The following is a 13,089-nucleotide window of genomic DNA, read 5'->3' as shown; positions in this document are numbered from 1 at the left end:
CCACTCACCAGAGGGCCCAGCACTGCGTCCCGCAGCAGAAACGGGGCTCAGGTCAGGAGACAGAGCAGCCTCAGGACTGGGGGCCAGTAAGGCTGGGGACCCGGTGGCCAAGTCTACACCCTCCCTCTGGTCTACAGGGCAGCTCATGGGACCCCTGGTCGTGGCGAAGCAAGCAGGCCAGTCGCACATCAGCAGAGGGTGCGGCCTGAGGGGCACCAGCCTCCTGGGGACGCGCGCAGACGCGGGCAGAGCAGGAGGTACCTCGAGTAATAAAGCAAGGCGGCAGTCCTTGGAGACGGCGGAGAAAGGGTCAGGAAGGAGTGCAGAGAAGGGAGGAAAAAAGGGAAAACAGGGTTATTAGGAAGAGCCAGACTGTACTTAGCATTTAGGCTGGATGTGTATTATTTACGCAAATGGCTAAAATCATCAGGCAGCTGAATCAGGCACCGTCCAGCACCTGAAGGGCCACCTGGGACACTGCCACAGTTTCCACTTCCTCGAGTCTCGGACTGACAACTGATGAGGCTGCAGAGCTAAATAACCGTCGGAACTGTTCACTGAAAGTGCACAGAGCGACACTGACACATACGGTTTACACTGCAAATATTTATGGCAGGTTTCTCGGAAGCTCCCTCATTCCCTCTTTGCTGTCTGAGAGTCAACTCCGTGGAATTCAGAGCACGAACCAGACTCCACGCAAGCCCAGGCACCCCAGAGCCCGGATCCCGCGTGGACCCCTGCGCATCCACGGTTTTCAGCTCGAGGTCAGCACCAACCTGCCGCTCTCGCCTCTTGCCGGCCCGGCCACCTGGCCCGCTTCCCCACCCTCGCTGGAGATGGGGGCTGGCCATCAGCGCGGGCTGGGGTCAGCAGCCTCCCTGCTCTGGCCACAGACCCACGGTGTGGACCTGGCAGTGGACACACCGAGACAAAAAAGGACACGGGGTCCTGATTCCCAGCCTTTAACTGGACTCATTCTGTCTGGCTTCCAACTCACCCAACCCCCAGTGTTGACCGAAGTTCAATGAAGTCGAGAAACTCAGCTGGAGGACGGTCAGGCGGAAGGAACACAGTGGTCTCGCGTCACTACTCAGCAACCCGGGAGGGCCGGCCCACAGAAGCCAGACAGACCCCAAGCCGGCACCTGCGCTCGCCTGAGTGACTCGGCTCAGTGACTCCAAGACCGTGGTGCACAGTTCTTAAGCCCAGTATTTCCCCTTCTTTCACTTTGGAGGAGTTCCCACAAAGGCAGGTAGAAAACTAACCCCCAGACTCCCGAGAGTGAAGCCAGAACAGACAGGACGGCTGGGGCAGCTGAGAGGTCAGAGCCCAGGCCCACGTGGGCGGAAGAGGACGAGTCTGGCAGTGTGCGGGAGCCGCACCATGGCGGGTCCCCACCAGCACCCGGCGGCACCTGATGGTGTCACGCTGCTGTCTCTCCATCAGCAGAAAGTGCTGGCGAAGGTGAGTCAAAGCGCAGGGGCCACTTCTGAGCACCAGCCCCGCGCAGGGCAGGGCACTGCTTAACCTTCACGACTCCACGCAGCAGGTCTGCCCCAACAGGAGGCTCCATGAGGCTGGGAACTAGGGTGAGGCCACAGGATGGTGTGGGATGAGGGGGTGGGGGAGAGAGTCCGGTCAGCTGGGGCAACGCAGGGGACCTTCCTCGGGAGCTGACACTGCAAGCAGTTTCCACCAGAAATTCCAGAGACTCGTCTTTTTTTTTTTTTAAATTTCCACCCACAGATTCAGAATAAAGTTGGAATGGCCTCTAGGAGAAAAAGCTACAGTGTGACCCCACGGGTGGACCAAACCAGGCCCTCAGGCCTGAGGCTGCATGGACATCGAAGTGCTCAGCTTTCAAGGCAAGACTGAACATTTCAGAGCCAAAAGACCAGCAGGAGACACTTGTTCTGAATTTTCATAAACAAAAGAATCCACAGGCCAATTCTTCTGGAAACCTAAAAAATCACATCTCAGTTTTAAAAAATCCAGAACTTCCGTGCTTCTCGATGCCTCAGCAGCACATTCTTACACCAACAGCAGGGAGACTAAGGAGGGTGCTTCTCTGTTCACTACTTCAGAGACAGGGCTCCCACACTCTCCACACTCTGCAACGGCATTCTTAGAGAAACGCCCATCACATCCGCCCCAGGAAGAAACACCACTGCTCCCAGTCTCTCTCTGGAATAAAGTGATCTGCTCAGAACAGAAAACCCTGGGGAGGAGCGTCAGTTCAGAGCAGCAACCAGACGGTCTCGTCTGCTCTGACTCAGCCGTGAAGACGCCTCCTCACGTGTTTTCCACGGGCACCTGCCCGGGTATGCGTTTCTATCCCTGTGATTGGGACCAAGGGCGCACAATAAGGGCTCCGCTCCATGTACTGTAATCCCACTGACTGATTCGCCTGCGTCCCCGCGCAACGCAGCCGGCACACCGGAGAGAATGAGCGTGAGGTGCCCCTGCCCCAGAGGAACAAGGTTCCACAGAACAGCCACTGCAGCCATGTAACACATTTCTTCTTTTTAATTGTGTGGGAAAAGCCACACTAGAATACAAAACAACCAATTACCAATGACGTGACCTCCTGTTGGTCATGAGTGGGGACAGCAGGACCTGCTCGCCTGCAGCCCAGGAGGTAAAGCTCTGTTGACACAGGGACTCTCACCCCACAACCACGGATTATAGTTAAAAAAGAGCCACATTACCACGGATATAATCTGAAATGAAAACAATTTAAAGTAGTCATTTCTCTTCCAACAGTTTAGAGTCTGCCATGTAATCCATGCAACAAATTACAGATAAATGAAGAGCAAAAGAAATACACCAACAGCCAAGGCGCTGACCAGGCGGAAGGCCTGCGGCCTTACAGCCACGCCCGAGGACACGGAGGGGCAGGCGCAGACCGCCTGCCAGTTTCGCCACTTTTCTCCCTAGTGAAATTTCACCACGTTAACAAGCAAATTCAAACTCAAGGCAAACTATGGAAATGATTTTACTGAGAGGAGGTGCATGGAAGCACCCCACTCCCCCGCCCTGGAAACTTGTTTTTATCAGAGTCTGGACAGGAGAGGAAGGGAGCCAGAGAGGGAGGGGATGGGCCCAGACAACTGTGGACATGGCTCAGTCTCCACCACGGACCAGACTTGCTAAGTGTGGCTCAAACACATGAGAAGCCTGGGCACCTTCGTGGGCCTCGCCTCTGCTCCAGGCACGGGGCTGTGAGGAGAAGCCCCCTGGAGGTGCCATCTCCAGGCCTGCCCCCTGGGGGTCCCGACAGTGGAGGCTGAGGCCGAGTGTGGAGGGCAGCTGAGGGGCCCCCTCGGCTTCCAGGAGAGGGTGGGGGATCCTGAGCCTCAACAGCAGAAAGCAGCCCCGCCCGCCAGGACTCGGGCCGAGGCGCCAGCCAGCATGCTCACCGCCCTCGGGGACAGGCCCCCCCACCTGCTACCACAGTGCAAGGGGACAGGGTGGGTGGCCCGACGTTCAGGTCCAACCGCAAGTTGTTCTACTTTTGTGAACCTGTTCCCCTGCCCCAGTCCTTGGTGATACATCATTATCTTATCACAAATACAACTTGCCTTTTTTTTTTTTTTTTTTTTACCATTACCGTTAGGTGAATAGTTTGTTTTTCCAGATTTTAATCCTCAAACTCCAAGACTACATCTGAAATTTTTACCTTCCAAAAGAGGATGCTGCAGTGCCGACAAAAGTGCAGTGTGTCTCCGTACTGTTCCTTAGTGGGGTAATGTTTCTGAAGTGCAAAATACATCAACTTCCATTCGATATGACCTTTTTCTGAAAGGATCAAGTGTCTACAAAACTAGACAGACAAAATTCTGTTCAGAATCAGATGGTTTTCATAGCATAACAATTTTTTAAAAGCAGTAAACTGCATGAAACATTCAATTATTAGAAATTAAATTTCAAATATAATTCAGTCTATACACTGGAATAGCATGCAGCTGTTAAAGAGACTTAAAGGTTCCGATCTGGAATGATGTCCACGACATACTATTAAGCTAAAAGTAAGTTACTACATCATGTATCTGCCAGGGACTTGTAACTAGAACACAAAAAGAACACAACTCAGTAACAGAAAGACAATCCAAATACAAAATGGGCAAAGGACTTGAAGAGACATACAAATGGGCAACAAGCACATGAAAAGATGCTCAGCGCCTCGGGCATCAGATCAGGGATGGGAGGAGGCAGCCCCTCACGCCCCCCGTGAGGCTGTGACCAAACACTCAGTAACAGGTGGGGATGGGGGCGTGGAGCAGTCGGGGGCTGCCCAATGGGGCGGCGACTTTGAGCAACAGCTTCTCGGTTCCTCGGAATATTAGACTCCACTCCGGGGCGCCCCCACCCCCCGCCCCGAGAAGGGGGACCATGGCGGCCCCGTGGCCTGGCCGCACCCAGCCTCACCCCCTCCAGCACGCACTGCTCAGTTTCAGGGCCCGAACCTGCTCACCTCCAGGACGCCCCTGCCCGCCATGCCCCTCAGAGTGGCCGTGTCCACCTAGGGGACGGACACGTGACCCCACACATCCCCCAAGCCCGTGTCTGAAGAGACACGTGACATCTGTCCCCTCGTCAAGGACCCCCTGGGGCAGGATCACATCCTGCCCCATCCGAGACTGTCCCCTGCCCTTCACGCTGCTGTGCGTGTCGTGGATGCCCAGCTGTCGGTGCTTCACTCCAGAAACAACACGGGGTGGGGGGCGAGGAGGGGGGCAACGATGAGGGGGACACACAGGAGTCCGCCGGTCCCCGTGGCTAGTCCCGGTCCTGGGAGGGCAGGGGTGTGGGGAGCGGGTGGCCACCCATGATCCCAGAGGTGACACACCACCCGGAGAGGGGCCTCGAGTTGCGGGAAAGATGAGGGGCACGTCCTCGACAGGAAGAACCTGCTCTTGTTCTGCTTCTCTGTTCTGGGCTGTGCTTAGAATCACAGCTCTTTCTCAACATGAAGAACAAGCTTTCCCGTAAGTGATTCTAGCCCATTCCCCGAAGTGGCCAGGCCTGGCCGCTGGGGCCGGAGCCCATGCTCACCTGCTTCTCGCCGAAGTGGTACTGGCAGAGCTTCTTCCACAGCCGCCGGTCCTCGCTAAGCGCGGACAGCGTCGGGGTCACCTGACCCAGAGTGACGATGTCCCACCCATCCGAGAACCTGTACAGGATGTTGCTGAGCATGTGCACGGGAAGGTCGCTGAGCGTCAGGCCGCTGTCCACCTGCTGGGAGGACGCGCGCGCTTACTCCAGCGAGAAGGCGCAGGAGCGCGGCACTCACACTGACGTCTGAGGCCCAGGCGACGGGAAGGCCGCCCGCCCCTCCTTCCTCCCCACTTCTCTCCAGATAGCGCCCAGCAGCGGCCCTGCCTGGACCTGCGCGACAAGCATTCCCTTCCCTGGGGATCCCGACTGCTGACACCCACACTCCCCGAGTTCGCCAGCTGACGAGGCGTCACCACGATCAGCTACTAGGGGACAGTGGCACCTGGCCACGTCTATCAAGGCCTGGATAGCAGACACGCCCCAGATGCGTGTGGCCCTCACAGCACAAGCCTCTGCCCGTGGGAACGAGGTGGGGTCTGTGCGGCACTCACACCAAGGCCGCCTGGACACTGGATGTTAGATCGTCCCTTGTAACTGCAGGGCCTTAATTAGGGAATCACTGCTCTTTGTAAATCCCACATCTAGGTAGCAAATAAATGGCCCAAAGTTACAGTGTTCCAACGCCACCTTTGAAAGCAACCAGAGATAAATAAAACACAACCTAAAACACTTACTTTAGTCAATAGGGTCAACATTTTTCTTGATGAAACTAGTTACCAGAATAAACAAAAAGCATCAGAACAACTGGAGTGATCTGCATGCTCCTTCTGAACTACAAACACATGTACACACACCATGCAGCGTACAACACATCAACCCTAGAGAAGCAACAGCAAATGAACGGAGTCACTGCTATACGATTTAGCCTTAATCCATTGAACGTTATTTTAGCCTGAAATACCTAATCTCCTATAAAGGTAAATCAATTCACCACCTCATCACCCACAGGATCAGCTCTTTTTAATAATTACCATCCCCACCGTCTTTCCAATGACACCTATAACCCATTAAAAGGTCTTCTGGTCTTAATCCATCTTAAAACAGTTTAATATTTATGAAATGTAAAGGAAAAAAACCTTTGGAAAAGCTGTAATAGTCTTTCACATACGCTTAGAAGTAACAACAGTGTTTGTAACAGAAAAACAGAGCGTACTCACTTGTAGGCCAAGAAATGCATACCTCAGTCATCTGAAGATTCTGTAGCTGCTGTTGCCAGTTGAGAATAGTTTCTAACCGGCAAACCCAAATGTTGATATTTCCCACCAGAACGGACTTCCCCACTCCTCTAATTAGAATGCAAAGGGTAGAGCTTAGGTCTTGGAGAAGATCTTTGATTAGGCGAGGGTTTTGGTGGTCATCGAGAACTGGAACAAACAAAAACAATGCACTGATACAGTCAACCCCCGCTGTTAAGAATGACCTGCTTTCACAGCCCAAGGGCCCATTAACAGATAACACAGATATACAGAGTGTGATACATACACACAATGGAATATTACTCAGCCTTAAACAGGAAGGAAATTCTGACACGTGCTACGACGTAGATGAAACTTGAAGCCCTTATGATAAGAACCAGCCACAAATGAACAAGTATTGTGTGATTCTCCTTATATGAGGCCCTTAGAATAGTCAAATTCATAGAGACAGAAAGTAGATGGTGGGCGCCAGGGGCTGGGCAGTGGGGGGAGGGTCGTGCTGGTTGGTGTTTATAGGGACAGAGCGTCAGCTCTGCAAGGTGAGCTCTGCAGATGATGGTGGCCATCGCTGCACGATGATGTGAATGTACTTAACGCCACTGAGCTGTGCACTTAAGAGTGGTTACGATGGTAAATTTTATGTATATTTAACCACAATAAAAAATTATGATCTAATTTCACTGCAACTCCAAAGTGGCATCATTTCTGAGATATCACAAGTAGGATGAGATTTTAAAACTTCAAAATATTGTCTGATAGTGTATTTTTGGTTGAGTCTACAGTTTTGCCTTTAAACCTGTCAGTCTCTGTTTTCTTTTATACTTAATCATGAGAATGGATATTTAAAATGGCATATATATGCATAAACTCAAAGTTCCGTTTATTACTGGCCACTAATCAGGACAAACATTAAATTAAAATGACAGGCTTAGCCGATGCCTAAGAACTAAGTCACAACCCTGCTAATTATAGAAACACTATACAGCTAAGGTGAGCTGTGACTAGTTACCCATGAAACAGTAAGTGTCTTTTTTAAAACTCAGGGATTAATTACCTTTCTCTGGGACTTCCCTGGTGGTCCAGCGGTTAAGACGCCGCGCTTCCACTGCAGGGGGCACGGGTCTGATCCCTAATCGGGGAACTAAGATCCCACATGCCACGCAGTGTGGCCCCAAAACAAAAAAAATTGTCTTTCTCATTACAATATGTTCTTCTGTATGCAAAAGCACCTTTTAAAGAACAACAATAACAACATCAAGAACTGAGCAGGCAACCCGAGCCCTTGCCCTTGCCCTGACACCATCACATTATTTGACACCATTAATACTGGGGGGAAATAAAAGAAAAATCCAATCTCCTTGCACCGAATTTCTAATTAAGATTTAGATTATTAAAAATATCGGTCATCACCTTACCTTTTTGAACGATTTTATCCAGAACGTTGAAGTAGTTCTTCTGGGCCACACCGCTCAGTGAGGTCAGCTGGGACTTTGCGATCAGCTGCAACAGCTGTGGGGGGGGAGGGTGGGGGGAGTTACAGGTGAGCATCACCTCTGAAGGGAAACGCCCCCAAGTGACAGGGAAGGAGAACGCAGGCCGCAGGCCGTGACACCCTCCCCACGACGGCACATCTTTGGGGGTCCACCCAGCATCCTGCTGTGCCCTTTCCTCTGAATGTCCCAGCCTCACACGAGCTGAGCCGGACCTTCCCCAACAGCCTCACATCACGTCTGTCCCTCCGGCCTCCCGCCTGACACGCATGGCACTGCCCCTCCCTCCCGCAGCTGCTGCCTGGCGTGCCTCCCAGGCTCCTGCACGCGATGCCAGCACGGCAGCTGGCAGGGAAGGCCTGGGAAGGACGGGACAGCCTTCCCGCTTCTCTACCCCAGTGCTGTCCCCTCCCCTCAGCTGCTCCGGGGAGAGCTGGTTGTCACAAACACGGCTCATCCGTATCAGTCTTCGGTGAACCCACGGCCCACCTCTGTACAAACTGGGTCTCAGGAGTCCTGTGTCAGCCGCTTCCCCGCGTCCCCTCACGTCCTGTAATTTCCGCCTCCCACGCGGGGCCTCGCCCTGGGCCACGCGTGTCTCTGGTGTGGTCCAGGGCTACCTCTGCCAAGTCCTCCCCACCTGGACACATCCATTCACTTCTTCCCATACTGTTTCTGCCCATACTGTTTCTTAGTTCTTAGGCATCTGAGCCACTGTGGGTAAGCCTTAAACAGATTTTAGAATCTGTGAATTACATCTGCCTATTTCTCTGAAAAAGGAATTTTTCATCTCTCCTTTCCAATCCTCCTAGCTGCCTCTGTGAGTTTCCAGAGGGAGAAAAGAAAATGCTAACTCACATACTTACATTGCCATGTTGACCGTGGAAGTTAAAAAAAATTACAAATATGACAATCACATGATGATTGTTGGGAAAAAAATCATTCTGCAACTTCCAGTATATTTACATAAAAGTGTCCTATGCTGCAGTGAACACAGAAACAACACTCCAGGGCCCTGGCCAGAGAACACCTGAGAAGCCCAAGGCTACAAGATCAGTCCGGCTCCTCAATCTTTTTTTTTTTTTAACATCTTTATTGGAGTATAATTGCTTTACAATGGTGCGCCAGTTTCTGCTGTATAACAAAGTGAATCAGCTATACATGTACATATGTCCCCATATCTCCTCCCTCTTGCGTCTCCCTCCCACCCTCCCTGTCCCACCCCTCTAGGTGGTCACAAAGCAAAATGTTAGCACCTCCCGTCTTCCTTGTTCGACCAGCATCACAATCAGCACCACTTTAACTGACTCAGACCCTTTCCCTGCCTGCGTTTACAACCAACTTAGAGACCTGGGGCCAGCTTCACTGCTAACTACAGCCGGAAGGGGTGGGGCTCCCAGCGCTGACCCGACAGACCGAGCCACCAGCCCTGGGCAGTGAGTAACAACCAATCTTCCCTGACAGGCTCCCTGCTCTCAAGACCCTCAGGATCTGAGAGAAACAGACCAGAATATGCAAATACATGCCTCTCCTGCTCCGCAAAGAAAAATGAGAGTGCGGAGCCCATGGGCCGCGGCCCTCAGAGAGCCGTCCAGGGACCCCCGGGACCCCAGATCTAAGCTACTTCCCTGGTACCACTGCCGCCTCACTCGTGTGCAGTGCAGGGTCCCGGTGCCCCACGAGGATGCTGCACACGCTGAATCCAGCCCTGAGAACGCACCATCTTCCACCATCGCAGACGCTGCGAAGATGGGCACAGGAGGACACAGGCACTCTTTATTTTTAAATAGAGAAATTTTTTTAAAACTTATTTTAACTTCCATATGGTAAATATTAATAGACAAAACCCACATAAGCAAATTTCTTTGGGGTCCTCAGTAGTTTCGAAGTGAGGAGGACCCCTGACACCAGGTCTTAGTCTGAGAATGGATATTCTGTCACAAAAGGAAGTAAGTATTCCAACCACCTCCTCCTATCATCAACAAAAACTACAGTTTTCTAATATCACGTAAAAAAATCCTTTAGAAAAAGGCTGAACTCACTAGCAGAAGGCGTGGGGTTGGCATGGTGGGTTAGCTAGTTATCCACAGGGCACCCACCAGAAAAACCACCACAGTGGGATGTGCAAACACAAGAGTGACCATGTTAATAGATGACAGTGAAATCTTAGGTTAAAATGGTAATTAACATAAAAGTGCAGAAGACAATTTTTTTTTTTAATTTTTTGGCTGCTTTGGGTCTTGGTTGCTGCGTGCGGGCTTTCTCTAGTTGTGGCGAGCGGGGCTTCTCATTGCGGTGGCTTCTCTTTGTTGCGGAGCATGGGTTCTAGGTGCATGGGTTTCAGTAGTTGTGGCACATGGGCTCAGTAGTTGTAGCTCACGGGCTCTAGAGCGCAGGCTCAGTAGTTGTGGCGCACAGGCTTAGTTGCTCCATGGCACGTGGGATCTTCCCAGACCAGGGCTTGAACCTGTGTCCCCTGAATTGGCAGGTGGGTTCTTAACCACTGCGCCACCAGGGAAGCCCCCAGAAGACAATTTACAAAGAAGATATAACCACACATTAGCCCCTATTCAGCTAGATATATAAGACAAAATCTGTTGGAAACCTAAAGAGAATTTGTCAAAAATACAAATATTGTGGGAGATTTTTATACGTCTTTTCAAATTTAACAATTCTAAACAAGTAAGGATGTGGAGGAATTAAATAATATAACCGCCAAACCTTGTTTAATAAATAAGCAGAAAAACTTATATCCTTCAAATAGAGAATCTGCATTTTTCTTATGTGTCAATAGAATATTTACAAAAATTAACTATGAAAATGGCCACAAAGGAAAATTTAACGCATTTCAAAAAAACAGAGATCGTACAGGCCGAACTCTCTGATGATAATATACTAAAGCTAGAATTAAATAAAAGTACGGAAAACCTCAGCTATCTGAGCTCCCAGGCACGTCTGGAATGCCCAAGTGCACGTGTTACGTGGTCAGGATGACAGCGTGGGTGTGAGGGAAGGACAGAGGGTGACGGTTTCATGTTCAGGTCGCTCTTTCGTGCAGCACAGGGCACCCTCAATGGGCAGAAGCCGGGGGCCATGCCGTCTTCACTCCTGGCTTCACACAGATTTCCACACTGACCCGTTATTACCGAGGCGCCTACCGGAAGGGCTGGACATGACTGCCTAATTCTTACAACACCCCTAGAAGACGTACTGTATTATCACGCTGCACAGCGAGAACTGAGGCCCAGAGATGAGGAAAATGACCCCAAAGTCACACAGTAACAGGGACCGGATTCAGGACTGAAACACTGCAAACTCTTGCCACCTGCGTCCCGTGCACCTCACGCGTGTCAGGACGCAGCGAACAGCTTCCACAGGCTTCAGCGATGTGCAAGTTGATTACCTGATTTTAAAAGTCTTCTCAGTTTTACTGTATTTAATGAAAAAGGAATGAGACCTAAACTCTGCAATAGCAGATTCTCACCTAGATGTTCACAAAGCCGGAGCAGTGCCAGCACGCAGGCTTATTCGCAGACTCTGCGTCCACGTTGTTGTAACTCTCCGGGAAGTGTCAGGAGCTTTCATCAGGTTCTCCCAAGGTCCGTGGCCCCGTTCCTCCCCCAGGGATGAGGGTATCTCATGCAGGGCGAACGCAGGCTGCGTCGAGAACAAGGGTCCCATCTGGGGGACCAGCTTGGGCAGACGGCCTGTGAGAAGTGACCTCTTTTCGGACTGTCCCTCTTGTCTACCCTCCGTGGGAATTAACACCTCATTTGACTCTCATCCTAGTCACTGACTTCTAATACTGGCAGAAGGAAAAACTGTTATCTTCTATGAATTGAATTGTTACACAATCTATAATTTCAGTTTTATTAAAAGAATTCTTAGTTCTTGCGTTTGGTCACATTCTACAAGTTACATTGTTGGCAGCATAAATATGCGGGAAGTTAAAGAAAAATGAAGATGGTACTGGACACTTGCAGACTCTGTGCTAGTGACATTTCAAATTTCCAGAGGACATGCCATCTAATCAGCACACTCCTGCTGGCTGCACACACATCCCATAAAACGTCAGAGCTACAGCATCTAATTTAATTCTCTTGAGGCCAAACTGTCCAGTTAGTGTCCAGTAGTGTTTCCTTTGACTGGAAGCAGGCATCCCTGGGAGGTCCCACGTGGTCTCTTCTCCTTCATGAATCTTGTTCTTAGGAGCAGTTACATATTTTGCTAGCTTACTTTAATCCAACGCTTTTTAAAGGAAAAAATTAGAGAAACTCCTGGAGTAAGTAGCCTATACCAATTCTTGAATCAACAAGAAGGACGTTTTTAAAAAAATAAAATGTAAACACATCTTTTTGTGCTAAGGAACTCAGAGGGCATTCCTTTTGTGAAGAATTTGTTTTCTAATAAGGAACTTCCTCCATTTCTAAATACCAGTTTTCTTGAAAAGAGGAGGTGCCTGTAGGTTCAGTAAAACGACTGGCAAATTAATTATTTTAGTCTCTTACGAGCCAGTTCATATTCAGGTAGAATTTGTGCAGAATGTTTACCATGGAAAAAATCACCAGAACAACTCACAGGACAACCTGCTCATCCGTCCCCTCATTGCGAGTGGAGCAGCTCCAGGTCTATTCCAGGTGCTGGGGGTATGTGTGTGGGGGGGTGCCCAGGGAGTGGGCACGTGACAGGGACCAAGCTGGGCTGTGACCCAAGACACTGCAACGTGGCACACAAAGGCTCAGGTCAGAGATTCTACGGATGGTCCCTCTCAACAGTCGCCCTGAACTCAAAAGGCCACTGTTTTAAAATGTCTCCACGCGTGTCAGGAAGTCACTGCTTTCCACGAGAGGAGAACGCTATAGTATCAAGACAAAGAAGACCTTTAATACACGCATCTCTGCTGTCAGGAGCGCCTGTGACCTGAGGCACATCTTGCCCGCTTCTCCTCCCTGAATCTGGGGACAGAGCTGGACCTGCATGGCTGCTGTCCTTCCATCTAAGCCACCCTCAAAAGGTCAGTCAAGCGTAGCAAGCGCTCCTGAGCTGAGCACGTTCAAGAGCTTGTTATGATCCCACCACGAACTCGTCAAGGCAGCCTCGGGGCAGATACAAACCCCGTTAGGTGTCATGGAAGAAGACATCCCTGGTCAGTAAACTGAGAAAACAAGACACAACCCAACACAGAGGTCCGGCCCCTCCACCCCCTGGCCCTGCTGCTGCCTCGCGGGTCCCTGGAAGCTCGTCCACGACCATGGTCTCCCCCCTCCTGTCTCCTCGTGAACTGT

At 50.9% G+C, this 13,089-nt stretch overlaps 1 protein-coding gene across 5 annotated transcripts in view; it reads right to left on the bottom strand.

Annotated features, from left to right (window-relative positions):
* FBXO25 (F-box protein 25) overlaps positions 1–13,089 on the bottom strand; it is a 59,373-nt gene that overhangs the window by 10,594 nt on the left and 35,690 nt on the right. Inside the window, exons 6-10 of one of the 5 annotated variants that reach the window (XM_079909044.1) lie at positions 7,730–7,823; positions 6,298–6,482; positions 5,056–5,238; positions 3,680–3,823; positions 262–288 (exon numbers count right to left, since the gene is read on the bottom strand). In XM_079909044.1, the coding sequence (XP_079765170.1) occupies positions 262–288; positions 3,680–3,823; positions 5,056–5,238; positions 6,298–6,482; positions 7,730–7,823 (633 nt within the window). Of the gene's footprint in view, positions 1–261; positions 289–309; positions 2,721–3,679; positions 3,824–5,055; positions 5,239–6,297; positions 6,483–7,729; positions 7,824–13,089 lie in introns of those variants that run through there. The other 4 variants (XM_079909045.1, XM_079909042.1, XM_079909043.1 and 1 more) reach the window with 4 other exon arrangements.

Source organism: Stenella coeruleoalba (assembly GCF_951394435.1).
Source record: "Stenella coeruleoalba genome assembly, chromosome: 21".
NCBI classification, from domain to species: Eukaryota; Metazoa; Chordata; class Mammalia; order Artiodactyla; family Delphinidae; genus Stenella; species Stenella coeruleoalba.
Note: the sequence above shows the minus strand (reverse complement) of the source record. Positions and strands in the feature narration are given on the sequence as shown.